This window comes from Natrix helvetica (genome assembly GCF_964273705.1).
Source record: "Natrix helvetica genome assembly, chromosome: 4".
Classification (NCBI taxonomy): Eukaryota; Metazoa; Chordata; class Lepidosauria; order Squamata; family Natricidae; genus Natrix; species Natrix helvetica.
The window spans coordinates 16142763-16161855 of NC_138550.1; the positions used below are offsets into that span (position 1 = coordinate 16142763).

General features: G+C 41.5%; 1 protein-coding gene across 1 annotated transcript in view; it reads right to left on the reverse strand.

Annotated features, from left to right (window-relative positions):
- Window positions 1–756: 756 nt before the first annotated feature.
- Window positions 757–19093, reverse strand: part of LOC309391710 (uncharacterized protein) — a 43086-nt gene continuing 24749 nt past the window's right edge. Inside the window, exons 11-20 of the mRNA XM_081952374.1 lie at window positions 15884–16122; window positions 13833–13981; window positions 13610–13738; window positions 11576–11692; window positions 10364–10525; window positions 7192–7312; window positions 5772–5902; window positions 5326–5485; window positions 3582–3685; window positions 757–1547 (exon numbers count right to left, since the gene is read on the reverse strand). Of these exons, the coding sequence (XP_081808500.1) occupies window positions 1447–1547; window positions 3582–3685; window positions 5326–5485; window positions 5772–5902; window positions 7192–7312; window positions 10364–10525; window positions 11576–11692; window positions 13610–13738; window positions 13833–13981; window positions 15884–16122 (1413 nt within the window). The 3' untranslated portion in view covers window positions 757–1446. The remainder of the gene's footprint in view (window positions 1548–3581; window positions 3686–5325; window positions 5486–5771; window positions 5903–7191; window positions 7313–10363; window positions 10526–11575; window positions 11693–13609; window positions 13739–13832; window positions 13982–15883; window positions 16123–19093) is intronic.

Consider the following 19093-nt stretch of genomic DNA (forward strand, 5'->3'; position numbering starts at 1 on the left):
ATTTGGACCATAAGGAAAGTGGAGTGTCGAAGAACTGATGCTTTCCAATTGTGGCATTGGAGAAGACTCTTGAGAGTCCCTTGGACTGCAAGGAGATCAAATCAATTAATCCTAAAGGAAATCAACCCTGACTGTCCATTGGAAGGACAGATAGTGAAGCTGAAGCTGAAATACCTTGGAGGGATTGAAGGGGCGGCTTCGTTGGCCTTGGAGGAATGGGGGGAGAAGCAGGGCAAAGCAGCCCTGGGCCCCTCAGGCTTCTCTCCTTCGTTAGTTTCCATCCATTGTTTCTTGTCCTGCCTTCAAGTGCTTTGTAAAATAAATTGCCCCCCTCCTCTTTGTGGCAGCTTCTCAAATACTGGAATATTGCTATCATGTCTTGCCTAGTCCTTCTTTTCTCTAGACTAGCCCAACCCAAATCCTGCAACCGTTCTTCACATGTTTTAACCCCCAGGCCTTTAATCATCTTAGTTGCTTTTCTTTTCACTTTTTCAATTTTTCCAAATGAAGACAGCCAGCCAGCCAGCCAGCCAGCCAGCCAGCCAGCCAGCCAGCCAGCCAGCCAGCCAGCCAGCCACACACACACACACACACACACATTTGATAATGATGGTAGAGATGGCGATGATGATGGAGGAGGAGGGTGTCTTATGTACTTAGCCAAAGTAAACAATGGTGCAAAACAATTTGCAAGCACAGTTTTAAACTGTTTAGAAATAAAGAGACAATTACTTTATGCTGATTGCAAATCATGACATTTCTTTAACTAGTTCACAAACAACAAGAATTAAAAACAGATTTTCCTGACTGAAATTTGCTGATGCGCCTGTTTATTTACTATTCAGGACCTTCAACCCATCTTTACTTTCATTCAGTAATGGTTTTCTAAGTGTATCTCGTATTTAATGTGAAAAACCTCTTCTAATACAATGCTTTGTTTTTATTAAAATCACTGTCTTGTCTTATGGTACATCAACTAAAAATACATTTTAAAAGCAAATAGTTTTTAAAATTGCAAATCTATTTCAAAATGCATCGCATTAAATTGACAATTGTGCACATATTCCCCAGCCAATGCATTTTTCTGAACGTAGTGAATCTTATTTGGGGGCAAACATGCAGACTATTAGTGCCCGGGTCACAGGAGAAAATGCAGTCACTGTTTACAAGCAGCTAAAATTCTTGTTAAAGCTTTATACGCATTGAGTAAATACAGACATTTAAAAAGAGATCACACTTTGTAACAAAAGTAGGAGCACATAACTGTTTTTGCAACCATCCTATGGACAGCAAAAAGCTAATTTTCAATATTTGTTTACTGCCATCTAGTGGTCCTCTGGATCTTTGCTTCCCAAATGTATTCTCTATGATACACAGTTTTAATGCTTTAACAGAATCATCTGTATACTATTTTCCTCTTACAGGAGTTGTGTTTTAAGAGAATTTCTAGCAATTAATCCAGCTGTTGCTCTTCATTACACGAATCACCCTTTGAGTCTTCGGATCAAACTCCCACTGCCTGGACCCATGGAAAAAATAGAAGAAACCTAAAAGGAAAGATACCATGTTATAGAGAAAAATGATAGAAACATAGAAAACCGATGACAGAAAAACATACTGCCCTTTGAGTTTTTTGTTTGTGTTTCCTTTTTCATTGACTTATTATTATTTTAATTATTTATTTTTCATTTTTCATTACGCAGTCAGCCAGATGTTCAGACTGGATTTGGCATATTTGTCAGCCAATTGATTTTTTTTAAATGTCAGATGATAGACATAATATCAAAACAGTGCCATCCCTTAAAAAAAAGCAACCATGGATGGCAGAAGGCAAGTTTTGTAAACGTATAAACCAATAGCGGAGAATATTTGTGGCTTAGGATTGTACTGTTGAATTGACCCACTGGCATTGATGATGTTACCTAATTGGGTAATAAAATGTCTGCAAGAAAATAACCAAGATCAAAGAATACCAAGGGACACCCCCCCCCAACAATTTGTAAATGCCATTGAAGGTATGATAGACAAAAGGCTTGTAGATTGGTCCGTGGGATTTAAAATTATGAATTTAGTGGTCCCTGAGGTTCAAAAGGTTGGTGATCCCTAATCTAGGTTATGGCTGACTCAAAGGTACTTTTTCAAGAGGAAACTGGACTTTCTGGTTTTTTGTGGCACAACACAGGAGAATAAACACATCAGGTTTAGATGCAACAGTCTAGATGCATTTAAAAGACAGAAGCCACTCCTTTGAAGGCAGCAAAGTCCACATTTTGGACAGAGAGGACCTCTGGTTTGAAAGAGAGGTCAAAGAGGCCATCTAAGTCAAAATTGAACAGCCCACTCTCAAGAGAGGGGGAGGGATACGACACATCTATCTTGTTAGGGGTATCTCCATTAGGAGACAGAAAATAGTGCAGCGGAATGTACAGCTAAAGAGAAAGAACGTTGCTAGTAGAAAAAACACATGAATAGAGTTTCAGACACTGCTAGTAAAAACAAGTAGCTTTACTACTAATAATTGCTTCACAAGCAGTGATAGTAGATATATGTCCAAACACAATTCAAAGAACAAACAATTGCTTACAGTCGCAGTTCACGTTCCAGTCATCAAGCGAGCAAGTAGTTATCAAGCATAGGACAAGCAGAGAGAGAGAGAGAATGAGCTCTCCTGACTCCCTCTTATTGTAAAATTAATTACAGCTGGTAAATACATTGTTTGTTTGTTTGCTAATTTGGATTTATATGCTGCCCTTCTCCAAAAGGACTCAGGGTGGCGTACAACATTAAAAAACACACATCCCAAAAGTTAAAAAAAATTAAATCCATATCCAAAAAAACAAACCGAATTTAAAAGACAATACATTCACCCATTTAAAGCAACATTTGTTATTGTATATAGATATATATTGCCTACTCAACACTAGGAGTATACTCCCAACATATCTCCCATCTATAACACAGTCCTTTCAACGGTTCCAAGAAGGCTCCACACCCATTTCCATCACTCCGAAATGGTGGATGACACAAATAAACCTCCAGGTGACCTTAACGACTTGCTAAAAGAATGCAAATGACCAGGTGTCTGCAAGGAGTATAAATCCTTCCATTCCCCACCATCCAGTTAGAGCTGAAGAAGCTTCTTGGATGAGAAGCAAAATGTCTTCAAAGAAAAACCAGGAAATCCAGGTGCCTTTTGAAAAAGCACATTTGGCATAAATCTTTGCAAGTTTCATTCAAATCTATGAACTTAATTCAAAGCCCTTTTAATTTGAGTCTGGATAACATTTCTGCATTTGGGTTTTCAGTCCTTAATACTGACTACAGAAGACCGCCGGATAATGTATATTATTATTCAGATTAGTGAAACTGTTTAAGGTTTGTTGTTAACCAGTTTTTCTTTATGAAGGTAATATAAGTGAGTTGTCTTGTGATGCAGTATAGTTTTTCTAATGCTTTTAAGTACCACTGCCATGGGGAAGTGACATACAAATAAATAATGATAGTAGACAAGTTCCTATGTCTATGAGCAGGTTCATGATCCATATTTTAGATCCTGATTAGAAAATACATTTTTTCCTTACCATTGAGCTGGAAGGCAGCATCAATCTTCTCATCAATTTCAGGAAAATCATCGCTTATATTCCTTGGATAACCCTCATCCATGGACCGAGTATTTTCATCATACCTGAAAAATGCAATTCAAGGGGCAGATTAAGTGCAAGATGTTCCTGGTGTGAATTCAGCCCATGCTCCTAATGAAAGATAGTGAGAATAGCTGTTGGTGTAATAAGTGATGTGGGGAAAGAGGAAATAGATACAAGCAAACAGAATCCAATGGAGAACAATACAATTCAGAAAGCCCTCAACTTAGTAACGTTGTAAAGTTTGTTTAGTAACTGATCAATCCGGAGCTCTGTTATTGGTTACAGAGGCCTTCGGAACAGCCTTGCTGGCTGCAGGAGAAATGGGCTGCTATGTGGGAGGCCTGGTTGCAACTATCTGAAGCTGAAGAAATTTCTAAAGGCCTCTGACAGTGAAAAGGAGGCTGGGAGATGACGCGCACAAGTGAGGTTAGTCAGTGGATGGCATTCCCAAAAATAAGACCTGGTGCCTTTTGTGGTGGCAAAAAATTATAAGACAGGTCTTATTTTTGGAGAAACATGGATATATATGTATGTGTGTATATGTTTAATGTATGTATGTGTCAGGGGTGGGTTCCTGCCAGTTCTAACCTCTTCTATAGAAGAAGTTCCACAAATCCACAGTGCCATTTAGAACCGGTTCCAGCTCCCTCCCCCCGCCCGTCCGCACATCATCAAGGTGAAGAGCGAGAGGAGGAATTCTGGGAGTTGAAGTCCACAAGTCTTAAAGCTGTCAAGTTTGAACACCCCTGGTTTTTTTTCTAAAGGGTTAGAGGTGCAAGGGTCTTGTAACTTGACAGCTTTAAGTCTTGCATACTTCAATGCCAGAGTTCCTGAGCCAATATAACTGGAGGAGGAATTCTGGGAGTTGAAGTCCACAAGTCTTAAAGCTGTCAAGTTTGAACACCCCTGGGTTTTTTTTTCTAAAGGGTTAGTGGTGCAAGGGTCTTGTAACTTGACAGCTTTAAGACTTGAATGCTTCAAATGCCAGAGTTCCTGAGCCAACATTTTGGTTGCTAAGCAAGAGCATTGTTAAGTGAGCTTCACCACATTTTACAAGTTGGCCACTCCCACCCAATCACATGGCTGGCAAGCCACTCCCACACAGTCACATGGCCAGCAAGCCCCTCCCACAAAGCAGGCCACACCTACAGAAGAGATTCTAAAAAAAATTGAAACCCACCCCTGGTATGTGTGTGTTTGTACACATATACATGGGTGTGGGGGTATACATATGAATACAGAAACAGACACGAGCAAATAGAATCACACAATTTGCTAAGACTTATAAAGATGTTTTTTTAATGGAGTTTTTCTTGCCAAATTTACTGCTAGGAAGGTTTTTCTAGTGTTCAGCTAGAATGTCCTTAAGTCTGTATGATGTCTGCTGTGTATTTGATGATCATGGATCTAAAGGTTAAGATTGTTAGAAGCAAAAGAAAGAAATATAAAGTTGGTTTGTTTGATGAACCTAGTGTGCTTTTAAAATCTTTTTTTTTAACTTTACTTTCCCTTCTTTTTGAGTTAACTCCACATTTTCTTTTACTTTTGTTATTAAAACTTCCCATAAAAATATTTTTTTAAAAAAAACATTCGAAGATCACTTTAATATTCCACTCTGTCTTTTCTCCCTATGGCTCACTACGATCCTTATTATATTTAAAAGGGGTTCAGGAAACCTTACCTCCAGTATTGGTTACCAGCAAAGAAATAGGTTTTTCTAGTATCTTTATCAAAAACAGCAGCATCGATTTTCGCAATGGTTGTTGGGAATCCCATCTTGTCAATAGGTTGGGGATAGCCAGGCTGCATTTGAAGCCTACTAATCATCCAGAATTTATTACCTGTTGAAAGACATAGGCGGAAAGAAAGCCAAAAGTTTTCAAAGTTAATTAAATAATCCCCGTTGTATATATGTATGTACTCTGTTTTCCCAAATATACAACCTATTCCTTTTTTAAAAATTTACATCTTGTTTCCTCTTTTCCAACAGCTGGTTGCCACAAACGTTGCTATTCTGTTTGTAGAGCACTTTTGAAATTAGCCCAGGAGTCATATATATCACTCTAGCAAGGCAGGTTGCTCATTCCTAGGCTTCTAATTCAAATGATAGAAACCTTAGTATCTTACCTTTAAAGAAAAAAACCTGATCGTTCATATTTTCATAAGCTGCCTGGATTCCAGATGGCAGGAGAGGGGACAAAGTAGAAATTGGTTCCATGTCCACTTCAGAGCCAGTAGGATACACTCTCCAGATGTTCCTGCAATAAATAGGATGGTGCATTTCCTATTACTAAAAATAATTGTTCCGGGAACTAAAACAGACAACTGGTTCTATTGTAAATCAGTTTACCAGAAAAACATAGAAATCAGCCTAACATAGTCAGAAGGATACAATTATGGGGAAAAGCTGAACATAGGAACTTTTTTGGTGCATGGCTTGTATATATGGCTATGGAGAGTCTCAGCCATCCAGGTCATGGTTGTCCCAAATATGCTTTTTCAAGAGACAACAGGACTTTCTGGTTTTTCTTTGAAGACATTTTGCTTCTCATCCAAGAAGCTTCTTCAGTTCTGACTGGATGGTGGATCCTTCCATTGCCCCTCGTCCCTTCAGAGCGACACTCAGGTCTCAAACCTGGAGCTGTCAGCTCTCCAGCCAATGAGCTCAGTGTCTTTAACTGCTGAGAATTGCGCCCCCTTGCAAAGAATATAAACCTTTCCATTCCACACCCTCCAGTCAGAGCTGAAGAAGCTTCTTGGATGAGAAGCGAAATGTCTTCAAAGGAAAACCAGAAAGTCCAGTTGCCTCTTGAAAAAAAGCACTTTTGGGACAATGGCTTGTATATTTACTCAGAAGTAAGGCCCACTATGTTTTCTGGAAATTCATCCTAGTAAGATTTCAGGCTTCATGGACTAAGAAAATAAGAATCATTTTGAGCTAGAACCCTATAATTCTGTAATCTAGTGGTATTATTCGACACAAATCCTACCTTGTTTGGTTTCCTCTAAATTCCAATCCATGTGCAATTTGGAGGAAAATAATCCTGGTGCTATTCATAAGGTTTATAGTGAGTAAAGGAATCGTGAAGTATATAGTTAAGTTATATAGTTATATAGTTGTTATTATAGTTAAGTTCTAATGGATCGAAAGCGCTAACTTTCTGCAATGGAGTCAGAAAAGTATGATGAGGCAAAATGTCTATGGAAATTCTCAGTCATCCAGGTCATGGCTCTCCCAAAGGTGCTTTTCCCAGAGATAACTGGACTTTCTTCGTTTTTCCTTGAAGATGTTTTACTTCTCATCCAAGAAGCATCCTTCCCTTCAGAACTGAAGAATCTCCTTAGATGAGAATCCAAATGTCTTCAAGGAAAAACCAAAAAGAAAAAGCAGGTTTCCGGACAACGACGACAAGGCAACAAATGGACACTAGATGGGGGTAGAGAGTGGAAAAGATTTTCTTTTCAATGTCAAGCTACTCAACATGCCATATATGTACTATGCCGCTGTTCTGTCTTTCTCGTTTTATAGTAAGCAAATCCTCTTTACCTTCCCTTGAAAAATATCACTTCTCTTCGGAAAGTAGTGATGGCATCGAAATTTAGCTTAGGATCACAAGCTTTTGGGAGCGTTGGCTTCACGGGTTCATTTGAAGGATTTTGTGATGGTCCTAAAATAATCAGATGGAATATGATTAATCATAACGCTTATTCTCAGAGTGGAAAGAGATCTATTTGGAGATTGTGGACAAATGAAGTGAACTATGCAATATGTGTAAGATATTGCACTCTCATATTAATATCCTTCCTTCCTTCCTTCCTTCCTTCCTTCCTTCCTTCCTTCCTTCCTTCCTTCCTTCATTCCTTCATTCCTTCCTTTTTTTCTTCCTCCCTACCTCCCTCCTCTTCTTTTTCCTTCTCTCTTCATTCTTCTTTCTTCCCCTCTTTCCTGATTTTTCCTTCCTTACTTTCTTCCTATCTTTCCTTCTTTTGAATAAACAATAATAAACTGAGTTCACACAAGATCAGTGGACCGGTACGCCCAGTACAGGCATACTGGTGCCTGCTGGGAGCACCATGTACCGGTATGGTGCTACGGAGGGCCCGCCTGCCCTCCTTACCTATATTTGACACAACCGGGCCATTTATGCATGGGCACGGAGCGTACTGCTCCTGTGCGATGCTCTGCCCAGCAGGTGGTGGGTGCACATGCATGCGCAGCGCATGTGCAGCTGGTGGACACCCGGCCACATCGCAGCGTACTGGTTGTGACGGGATCCTGAACCCACCACTGTACAAGATGCCAAGTCAAAGGCAAATAAACCACATTGTGATATACCCATAACAGAGTGTATTATATTTTGCAAGGGATATTTGAAAGTAATCATATTTCTGTTCCTTTTGCAAGCAATAAAATAGGCAGGTCTGGCATGTTACAGAAGAGATCCTGGAGGGATCCAAGAGATCCTGGAGTGATCCCAGAGATCCCGGAGCATTGCCTGCAACCTGAATCTTTTCCTTCAAGCAGCTCTTCCAGATTTCTTGCTGGAGCAATGTAAATGACCCTTAAGTGCCACGATGGAATTGTTGCAGTTGGTTCTCACTAAAATAACTGCTGTGGCAAATTCTAATCACCAACGAAAGTTAAAGGAGTCTTGTGCACCATCTGACATGCTTGGGAGGTAGTCTGATGTAAGAAAGGATTGTTGAACTAGGAAACTTTACTATCTGTTTGCCTGAGGGTTGCATTGCCCCAGGGACACACAATCACCTTTTGCGATTTTCTGACAACCAAATTCAATGGGGAAATCAGATTCACTTCACAGCCATGTTACTAACTCAACAGCTGCAGTGATTCATTCAACACCTACCGCAAGGAAGGTCATAAAATGAGCCAAAACTCACTTAACTGTCTTGTTAAGCAACATAAATTTTGGACTCAATTGTGGACATAAGTCTAGGACTAGTATGCCTAGTTTAATGAAAAGAAGGACTAGGGGAGACACGCTAGCAGTGTTCCAATATCTCAGGGGTTGCCACAAAGAAGAGGGAGTCAAACTATTCTCCAAGGCACCTGAGGGTAGAACAAGAAGCAATGGGTGGAAACTAATCCAGGAGAGAAGCAACCTAGAACTAAGGAGAAATTAACCTAGAACTAAGGAGAACAATTAATCAGTGGAACAACTTGCCTTTAGAAGTTGTGAATGCTTCAAGACTGGAAGCTTTTAATAATAATAATAATAAGTTTGAATTTATTAGCCGCTCCCTTTCCAAGTAGGACTCGGGGCGGCGTACAATGGGGCATATGAAACACAGAAAATATATAAAAACACATAGGCGTACATACAAAACATACATACAAATACACGAACACGGACTCAAACTCGGAGGAGGTAAACAATTTACATCATATAGACAGTTAAAAAACCCGCATTAAAATACCCCAATTATAAAAACCCCGTATAGAATTAAAATTTAACGTTTAAAATACAATTTAAAACCAGTTAGGAGGAATAAGAATAATTACGATTGAGCCAGGCCAGATAATTGAAAGAGGTGGGTCTTCAGCTGTACACGGAAGGAGCGGAGATCGGAAGTAATCCTGATGTCACGGGGGAGGTCATTCCACAGGGCTGGGCCCACCACAGAGAAGGCTCTGCTCCTGGGTGTCGCCCCCCGGCACTGTTTGGCGGACGGCACCCGGAGAAGTCCCTCTCTGTGTGAGCGAATTGGTCGTAGGGATGTGTGAGGCAGGATGCGATCCTGCATATAACTAGGCCCTGTGCCATGGAGCGCTTTAAAGATCATAATCAAAACCTTGAAACGCACTCGGTAGACCACGGTAGACCACAGGAAGCCAGTGCAGCTCGCGCAGGAGAGGTGTTACAGGGGAGTATCTAGTCCTCCCCATAATCACCCGCGCGGCCGCGTTCTGGACCAACTGTAGTCTCCGAGTGCATCTCAAGGGAAGCCCCATGTAGAGAGCATTTAAGAAGAGATTGGACAACTATCTAAAATGGTACAGGGCAGTGATGGTTACTCTTTTTGTCATTGCGTGCCAAAAGCACATGTGCATGCAACAATGCATGCGTATGTGGCCACACCCATAATGCAATGCATGCACAACCCCCGTGCCCTGCCCCCTGTGCATGCATGCATGACACCACCCCTTGTGGCCCATTTTGGCCTAGCAGGCCTCCCTGAAGCCTCCTGGGACCAAATATGATGTGCAAGGGTGAACACCACACCCCTGTGGCCCGTTTGGGCCTAGCAAGCTTCCCTTAAGCATCCTGGGCCCGCCTCCATGCATGCATGTGAGCCCCCTGGCACCCGCACGCATCCGTGCACCTCTCCCCCATGTGCATGTCTCCCGCAGGCGCTGCAGAGACCCAAAAATCAGCTGGCCGGTGGGAGGCACACACGCATGCGCAGTGGAGCTGAGCTGGAGTGACAGCTCGCGTGCCTGCAGAGAGGCTTCTGCATGCCACCTGTGGCACACGTGCCAGAGGTTCACCATCATAAGTATAGGGTTTCCTGCCTGGCAGGGGGTTGAACTAGAAGACCTCCAAAGTCCCTTCCAACTCTGTTACTCTGTTATTTTGAGTATCTGTAGTCAAAAGGGCCTGGAAAAACATTGGAGATGCTTTCAAACAGATTAAAGCAAGTTAGGTTAAAAACTGAATCATGGTTTTTGTGTGAATTCTGCAGTCATGCTTTCTTACCATAGATGGCCTGAATGGCATTAATGTCATCTTCAGAAAGCGGAGAATCGTCAGGGTCAATGGGTTTATAATTGGGGAACATCAGTGCTCTTGGATCATTAGAATGTGCGAGGCCAAGTACGTGCCCAATCTCATGTGCAGCAACAAGGAACAAGTTGAATTCTAAATAAATAATAAAAAAGTAAGTCAATAAAACATGGTTATACATGTAATGCAGATGCATACATGAAGTTCCACTGGGTTCACTGGGATTCAGTCTCAAGGAAATGCACATATGATTGTTCTATTTGAGGCTTGAAAGTTAGAATATTTGGACATGTGATGCGACACCTAGAAAAATACGGCATCCTTCACTTAATCGCTCAGGGAAAGACTGAAGGCAAAGAAGGTCCAGGCAGAAGAAGAACATCATGGCTTCAAAATCTAAGGGACCAGTTTGGACAAAACTCAGCAGTACTTTTTTGTGCGGCTGTTGATAAAAATAGGATCGCCAACATGATCACCAATGTCCGCTGCCTCTTTGAGAGTTGCTTTGCATACCGACTCTCAAAGAGGTGGTAGCTGGATGCAGGCTGCTGAAAAATCCTCTGGTCGGTGAAAAAGCTGCTGCCATTGCCGCCATTTTCTTCACGCATGCTTGGACTTGCAATGGGATGCGCATGTGCAAAGAAAATGGCGGTGATGGCAGCAGCTTTTTAACCGACTGGAGGATTTTTCAGTGGCCAGCTGCCGCCTCTTTGAGAGCCAGTATGCAAAGCATCGAGCTGAGCAAGTGGTGACCAGGCGGGTGGGGTGAGCATCCAGAGACAGGGAGACCGGATCAGGGGCGTGGCCAGCCAGTCATCACTACAGGTTCACCGAACTGGGCAAAATTTTCACCACTGGTTTGGGTGAACCGGTGCGAACTGGCTGAGTACCATCTCTACGACAGAGACCCATTCCCTATCCAAACATCTACTATCTATTTATATTGGAAGCTGAAGAACTCCATGCAAAGAAAACTTATAAAAAGTTTCAGTCAGCCATAGCTGTTCATTTTTTAAATGCAAGAAGAACCTCGTTCCCATAGATGATGTATAATTATATATAAAAATAAGTGACATTAATGCAGACTGTTCCCACTGCCGTAACTGTAGATAAAATGTCATTATATTCCCCCCATTTCTACAAGGAAGAATTCCCACCACTAAAGTGGAGAATCTTTAAACTTACTAATGGTGGAGTAAGGGAGAGGAACAGCAGAAGACTTCAGCTTTGGGACTTTTTTCAAGCCAGGAGTCCTGACATCTTCTGCTGGAGCAACAGGGTAATTTCTAGACCTTCTTTCCTCTGTAAATAAATGAAGAAATAATGACACTTTCAAGTAATTCTAGTTCTGAGTGATAGGAGCAAGCCAGAAAATGATCAGAATAATTAGAGATGAGATTCCCCTTCCCTGTTTTCCTTTTAATGGAATTCCTACTTAGTGATTTATCTTGGTTAGCTGTAAAACCTGCCGTAGTCTCAGAAATCTCCTGGATGAAAACATTTGCTCCAAGCTTATCATCCCATAATAACTGAATTTATAGACAGGTAGGATGCGGTGGCTCAGTGGCTAAGACGCTGAGCTTGTCAATGAGAAAGGTCGGCAGTTCGAATCCGTAGCTCTGCGTAACGGAGTGAGCTCCCGTTACTTGTCCCAGCTTCTGCCAACCTAGCAGTTCGAAAGCATGTAAAAATGCAAGTAGAAAAATAGGAACCACATTTGGTGGGAAGGTAGCAGCATTCCGTGCCCCTTCGGCATTTAGTCATGCTGGCCACATGACCACAGAGATGTCTTCAGACAGTGCTAGCTCTTCGGCTTTGACACAGAGATGAACATTGCCCCCTAGAGTCGGGAACAACTAGCACATATGTGGTACAACATTTAACCAAATATTGCTGTTTTTTTCATTTTAATTTAACTGTTTTGTTTATTCAATATTGCTTTTATGATTTCAATATTGCTTTATCTTTTTTATATTGAATGTTGCTTTGTGGGGTTATTGGATTAATCCATTTTCTGAGTTTGCCCTGTGTGCCCAATCATAAGCTAACAAAGGGCTGGGCTATTTCTTTATTTAATTAGTTTCTATATGGTTTACAAATACTGTATGTATGGCCATAAGGTCTTTATCTAATTATTATTATAAGATATATAAAACCAACAGAGGAATGGTTTCGGAGTCAGTTATTTTGCATCCATTGGTCTTGTTAAATAAATGAACCGAGACTCTTTATTTACTAATAAATTAAATCAAGTGGTGCTTAAATGAGTGTAATTTATAATGTATGATTTTGTACAAAGCTATAACAGAAAAGCTTCCAGTGATATTGGATTTGCTTTATGACATTGGTGGGCATCACTGTGTGGGGGTATATGTTTCTTACGTATATCTATGCTAAAGTTTCCTGAGAAACTGCACATTTGTATTCTGAAAGATATCCAAGTTCACGTCACGCTTCTTGGGAATGGTGGAAGCCACACCCCGAAATTCCTTAGTACGCTTGCGCAACTGCGTTTTTGCTCTGTTTTTTTTAGCGGGAAGCCTGACATCACTAACACAGGACGGCAGAGACGAAGATGCGCTTGTGCATCTCTCGCATATGACCTTTACTTTAGTCTTCAACATGACCAGTTGCTTAGCAACCATTTGAGTTATGATGGACCCCAAAATGGGACTTATGACCTAGTTTCAAAGTTCTTATGCCCACCCGCTCCTGCAATCGTGACTGCATTTTGGATGTTCAGCAACCAACTCACAATTACACATAGCCGTTTTCAGTGCCCTGCGATCACCTGACTGCAACTGACAACATCACAAAGCTGGCATTTACTTTTCATAGTGAACAACAGGTTGGTCTAAGGACTGTAACGTTCAGGTAAAGAACATGCCATTTGTTTAATGACTACCACAATTGCTCACCACATTCGCTTAACAGCCACCTGAAAAAGGATAATAAAATTGAGTCCAGTCCCTTGGTGACTCATTTTATGACCATCGTGACTTACAACCATACTTGTAAACTCAATTACAGTCGCAACGCAAGGACTGCCTCTAATTGAAAGTTTCATGCTTGGAACTCAAGCCAGATAACCATGCACAAGAATGCAGTGATACTCATTTTAATAACTATTATTCTGGGTTCTCCTCCTTGGAGGATTGTTTACAGCTACAGTGAAAGTAGCTCTTGCACTTCAAAACTGAAAGGTTTATTACTACTTACCATAAAAATTGCCTATCCAGGTTTCATCCTCATCAAAATGGACATTTCCACGGAAGTAATGACCAGGAGGGAAAGCATGCCCAAGGACACCTAGGGGTCCATCAAATTGCCGTGGACAGCGGCCATGCCCTGAAAGACAACATGATCTGAGATTACTGTACTCACAATTCATTAAAAAAGAGCTTAAAGAAACTTAAAGCTGCCATAGGTTTTAAGGTGCTACCTCTTGTTGCAAACTCAATCTTGATGTCTGATCTCCCTCTGTGAATCCTGACGAACGTCAAAGGAGTCACTTTACTCCAAACTTCAAAAGCTTTCTTGATGGAGGCATCCACATCAGCTCTCTTCATGTCAGGGGTGTAATTCATAATTCTAAGAAAATTTAAAATGCGGAACATTTTCTCCAGTTGTCTTTTGAAAAAGCACCCTTATATTCCATTTCAATTACTTTGAATTATTAATTCAAATCAATTTAAATGGATTAATATTCTCACCACCTAGTCATGTACTTAATAATTTCTCTTTTCTATCATATTTAAAAATACTAATTATAGTTCCCCAAACTTTCATAAGAAGCCATGCAATCAAAAGTCCTAAACTGTACGTCGATACGATAAATATCCAAGTTTAGTTTTTCCAGTTTAAAATGAAGTTCTAAGAGTGATAATTAATTTTCAGTAGTTTTCAACTTATAAGCGCCGAGTTTATGACAAAAATGCTGTTGTTTAAGATCTATTCTGTATATAACCGAGGAGGTACTACGTATATTCTTATCTGAGGCATGTTGACTTAAATTCAGGCAGGGGTGGACTGCTGGGGATTTCCAGGGGTTCGGGAGAACTTCTGGCTAAGATTCTGTGCTGTTTGGAGAACCCCCAAATGCCACTCTTGGCTGGCCCTGCCCACTCTGCCCCTCCCCTCCCAGGAGTCCACACACGGCCCATTTTGGATGCAGCCGATGCGCGCAGGAGGAGGAGAGAGAAGCCACTTCGGCCACTCTCTTCCAGATGCCCAGCTGGGACCGAAAAGGCGCCCTTTTGGCCAAGAAGGGATCAGCTGTGGATGTGGAACCGCGGGGTCTTTTCAAGTGCGTAAGCTGAGCAGAAGGAACATCCGTTCCTCAAACCCGGACAGCGCTACTCCCACCTCCCCATTGTCCGAGTTGCAGCAAGTGAAGTGCCACGGGCGGCAGGCAAAATGAGGCTTCTTTGCCAGCCTCCCAGCTGGCAAAACAGAAATTTTCGCCAACTGGAAGGTATGTGTGTGTGAGGGGGGGGGGAGAGTGAGAAAGAAAGAAAGAGTAAGAGAGAAAGGAAGGAAGGGAGAGAGAGAGAAAAAGAGAGAGAGAGACAAAGATAGAAAGAGAAAGAGAGAAAGAAAGAGAAAGAAGAAAAGAGAAAGAAAGAAAGAACGTTGGGGAGAGAGACACAAGAAGGATGGAGGGAAGGAAGGGAGGGAGGGAGGGAATAAGTGGGGGGGAGAGACAAGAAAGAAAGAAAGAAGGAAGGAAGAGAAAGGAAGGAAGAAAGAGGAAGAGAAAGGAAGGAAAGAAAGAAAGGGAGAGAGAGACACAAGAAGGAATGAAGAAAGAAAGTAAGTGGGGGAGAGAGACACAAGAAAGAAAGAAGAAGGAAGGAAGAAAGGAAGAGAAAGGAAGGAAAGAAAGAGGGAGAGAGAGACACAAGAAAGGAAGGAAAGAAAGGAAGGAAGGAAAGAAAGAGGGAGAGAGAGACACAAGAAAGAAAAAGGAAGAAGGAAGAAAGAAAGAAAGAAAAAGGAAGAGAACTTATGATCACAATTGAGCCCAAAATTTTGGTTGCTAAGCAAGAGCGTTGTTAAATGAGTTTCATCACATTTACAAGTTGGTCACTCCCACCCGGTCACATGACCGCTAAGCCACGCCCACAAAATAGGCCACACCTACGGAATAGGTTCTAAAAAAATTTGAAACCCACCACTGGTGTGCACAGAGCTCGGGAAGGGCAAAAAATGAGCCTACCGGAAGTTTGGGAAGGTTGGAAACTGGCCCGTTTCCAGCTTCTGGAGCTGGAGGAGGGCATTTTTGCCCTCCCAGAGGCTCAAGGAAAGCCTCCGGAGCCTGCTCACCATGGTGCAGGAGGCTGACTGGGCCACACCCACCATGGCCACACCCACCTGGCAACTGGGCAGAGAACTCCTTGTTAAAATTTTTGAAGCCCACCCCAGGGGATATCACAAACAATTTCTTGATGTCATCTCATTTATTTGGTCTATCATCAAAAAAAATTTTTTTACCTGTATGTAAGCTTCATTTTTCTCCATCCAGGAAGAGCCAGGACATACTGTCCAATATCTGGGATACCACATCGTGGCTGCTGCATGACTTCTAAGGTCTCAGCATCCACCTTTCCGGTTACATTCAATCTAAAAAAGTCTTGCATTTGTTTGATTTTATCCACAAAGGATAAATTGTTTGTCTTCCATCCTCGCTGCTGTGGATCAGCTTTTGGCTCATAAAACTGATTGATATACGCCTGACAAAAACAGAGAAGCGCTTAAGTTTGAAAACGAATACATCATTTTCACACTAATTTGTGAATTTCACCGTATTTAATCTATTAAATGTTTGGTTGGTGGAATAGTAAAGGCATATTCATTTTTGCACTTTCTTAGGAATATTGTTATAGGTCCGTGATGGCAAACCTGTGGCATGCGTGCCGAAAGTGCCACGCAAAGCCATGTCACCCAGCACACGCAGCCTTGCCTTTCTGTCTTGTGCGTTTCTGACACGCATGTACACATGACAATCAGCTGTCCTTTGCACACGCTGCAATGCCGGAAACCAGTGTGTGCATGCATGCCGGCCAGCTGATCGTTGGGCACAAATGTGTGCTAGAACCAGGAAATGTGGCTTTTCCAGGGCGTTTCCCCGACGAGCGTGTGTGTGTGTGCAAATGGTCATTAAGCAAATCACATGACCATTCAGTGAATCCAGATTCCCCCATTGACTTTGTTTGTTAGAAACCCTCTGGAAAAGTCACAAATGGCCAACAGATACTGTTTCCCTGAAAATAAGACCTCCCTGGATAATGCGCTCAAATAAGCCCTCCCCTGAAAATAAGCCCTCCGAGAAAATATTGCAACACAGCAGCAGCCATAAGGCAACCATGCTTGCCCCCTCCTGCATCTCAAAAGACCTCCTCAGAAATAAAGCCAAATGCTTATTTTGGGGGTCAAAAGAAAATAAGACCCTGTCTTATTTTTGGAAAAACATGGTATCTATTGATGTGTGTTGTCAGAATGCCACCCTGCCATGAATTTTGGAATTGGCTTGGCCTAAAATGTCAACAGTTTAATTGTGGCTCTTATTTGCTGAGATTATTTGGGATTCTTTATGAGTTGAGATTTCGTCGCGTCTTGTGACCGTCAGTTGACGGTCATATAGGCAGGTGGTCCTTGACTTACGATGGCATTGCAGTCCAAAATTTCTGATGCTAAGTGAGACAGTTGTGAAGTGAACTTTGCTCCATTTGATAACCTTCCCTGCCACCGTTGTTAAGTGAATCACCGCGGTTGCTAAACTAGTAACACAGTTACTAGTTTAACTAGTAACAACACAGTTGTTAGGTGGATCTGGCTTCCCCATTTTTTACTACCGGTTCGGGTGAATAGGTAGTAAAAATGCTTTGAATTTTTTTTTAAGTTGGCCACGCCCACCCAGTTAGATGACCCACACACACACACACATACACCAAGCCATGCCCAGAGAACTGGTGGCAAAAAAAAATACATTTCACTACTGAAAATAACATACCCCAAACAAGACTGGCAAGGTAAACTCCTATATATAAACAGCCAGCAAACTTCCCTCTCCTACGCACTGAGGTTGTTACACAGACTGGTAATTAAACATCTGCAGGAAAGCAGCCAGCTCAAAAAATATTAAGAGCCCCACCTTTTAACCTACGGTATCATTGATTCCAAGTTTCTCAGAGCCCAGTGGCATTGTTACCTGTGCAAGCTGTTGGTTTTGTTCTTCTCTTCTCTTCTCTGAGAGGATGGGGAGTCCATAAGAAAGTGCAATACACCAAGATAAAAGCAAAATAGGTTTCATCTTAAAACCGGGTTGCTTTGTTTAAAGAGCAGCACAGTTTCTGTCTCTGCTATCGCAGTTCATCTGGCTTTCAGATTTTTGTGCTTTATGTTTCATAAAGCCAGCTGTGGACTGACTCATCATTTCATCATGTTCTGATTAGCAACAAAAAGCAGACAAACCAGGAGAAGGTGTCACAAAGCAAGTAGACTTAAAATCTTGATTATATTAAAACTTTATAGCATTGAACTAGCAAAAACACTTTCTAACACTCTTTGTCTACCTGTAAATATTCTTCAGTTTCTTAAACTGTGCCTTTAACCTATACAATATTGCATCTCCTACCCACACTGAATTAATATATTACACTAAGTCTTAATGGTTTTTTTTTTCATTGTTACAGGAGGTTAGGCAACTACGATTTACACTACAGTGTGTAGTGTAATCTCACCAATTATGGCTCTTTCTGTAGATTGATTTAGAAAGTCATGATATATGTGAGGTGTAACCACACAGATATTTAAAACACCTTTAATCCTTCAATCAGAATAGAGCTGGAGGGGACCTTGGAGATCTTCTAGTCCAACCCCCTGCTCAAGCAGGAGAGCCTATACCATTTCAGACAAGTGGCTGCCCAGTCTCTTCTTAAAAACATTCAGTGTTGAAGCCCCTACAACTTCTGAAGGCAAGCTTTTCCACTGGTGAATTGTCCTCACTGTTAGTAAGTTTCTCCTTAATTCCAGGTTGCTTCTCTCCTTGATTAGTTTCCATCCATTGTTTCTTGTCTTGCCTTCTGGTGCTTTGGAAAGTATGTTGACCTTCTCTTCTTTGTGTCAGCACCTCAAATTCTGGAATGCTGCTATCATGTCCCCCATAGTGCTTCTTTTCTCTAGACTAGCCGTATCCAGTTCCTGCAACTGTTCTTCATATGTTTTAGTCTCCAGGCCTTTCATCATCTTAGTTGCTCTTCTCTGCACTTTTTCCAAAGTCTCAACATCTTTTTTGTACGGTTTTTACTAACTTATTCATGGATAATTTCCTATTTTGTATTTATGTGGGAGAAACCACGTAACTTTCACTACCCAGCCAACAAGCAAGGGAAGGAAAGAGTGAATGAGACAGAGGCAATAAAATGTGTTATGTATAATTTGATACTATAAACTTCCACTATTCAGATGCGTCCTTGAGTACACGATGGGGAAACAACACTTTTAATCTTTCTCCCCAGCAGCTGTTACTCATCTTGAATTCATCATTAACCACAAGTGTGTAGCATTTCCTCTGTTGAGTAATTTAGCATAATATGTCTCAAAAATCACACAATGCATGACAATTTATTTCTAATTGGGCCATACTGATGATTCGGCATTCTGAAAGATACCAAGATGCTAATGAAAGAAACCCCTGAATGG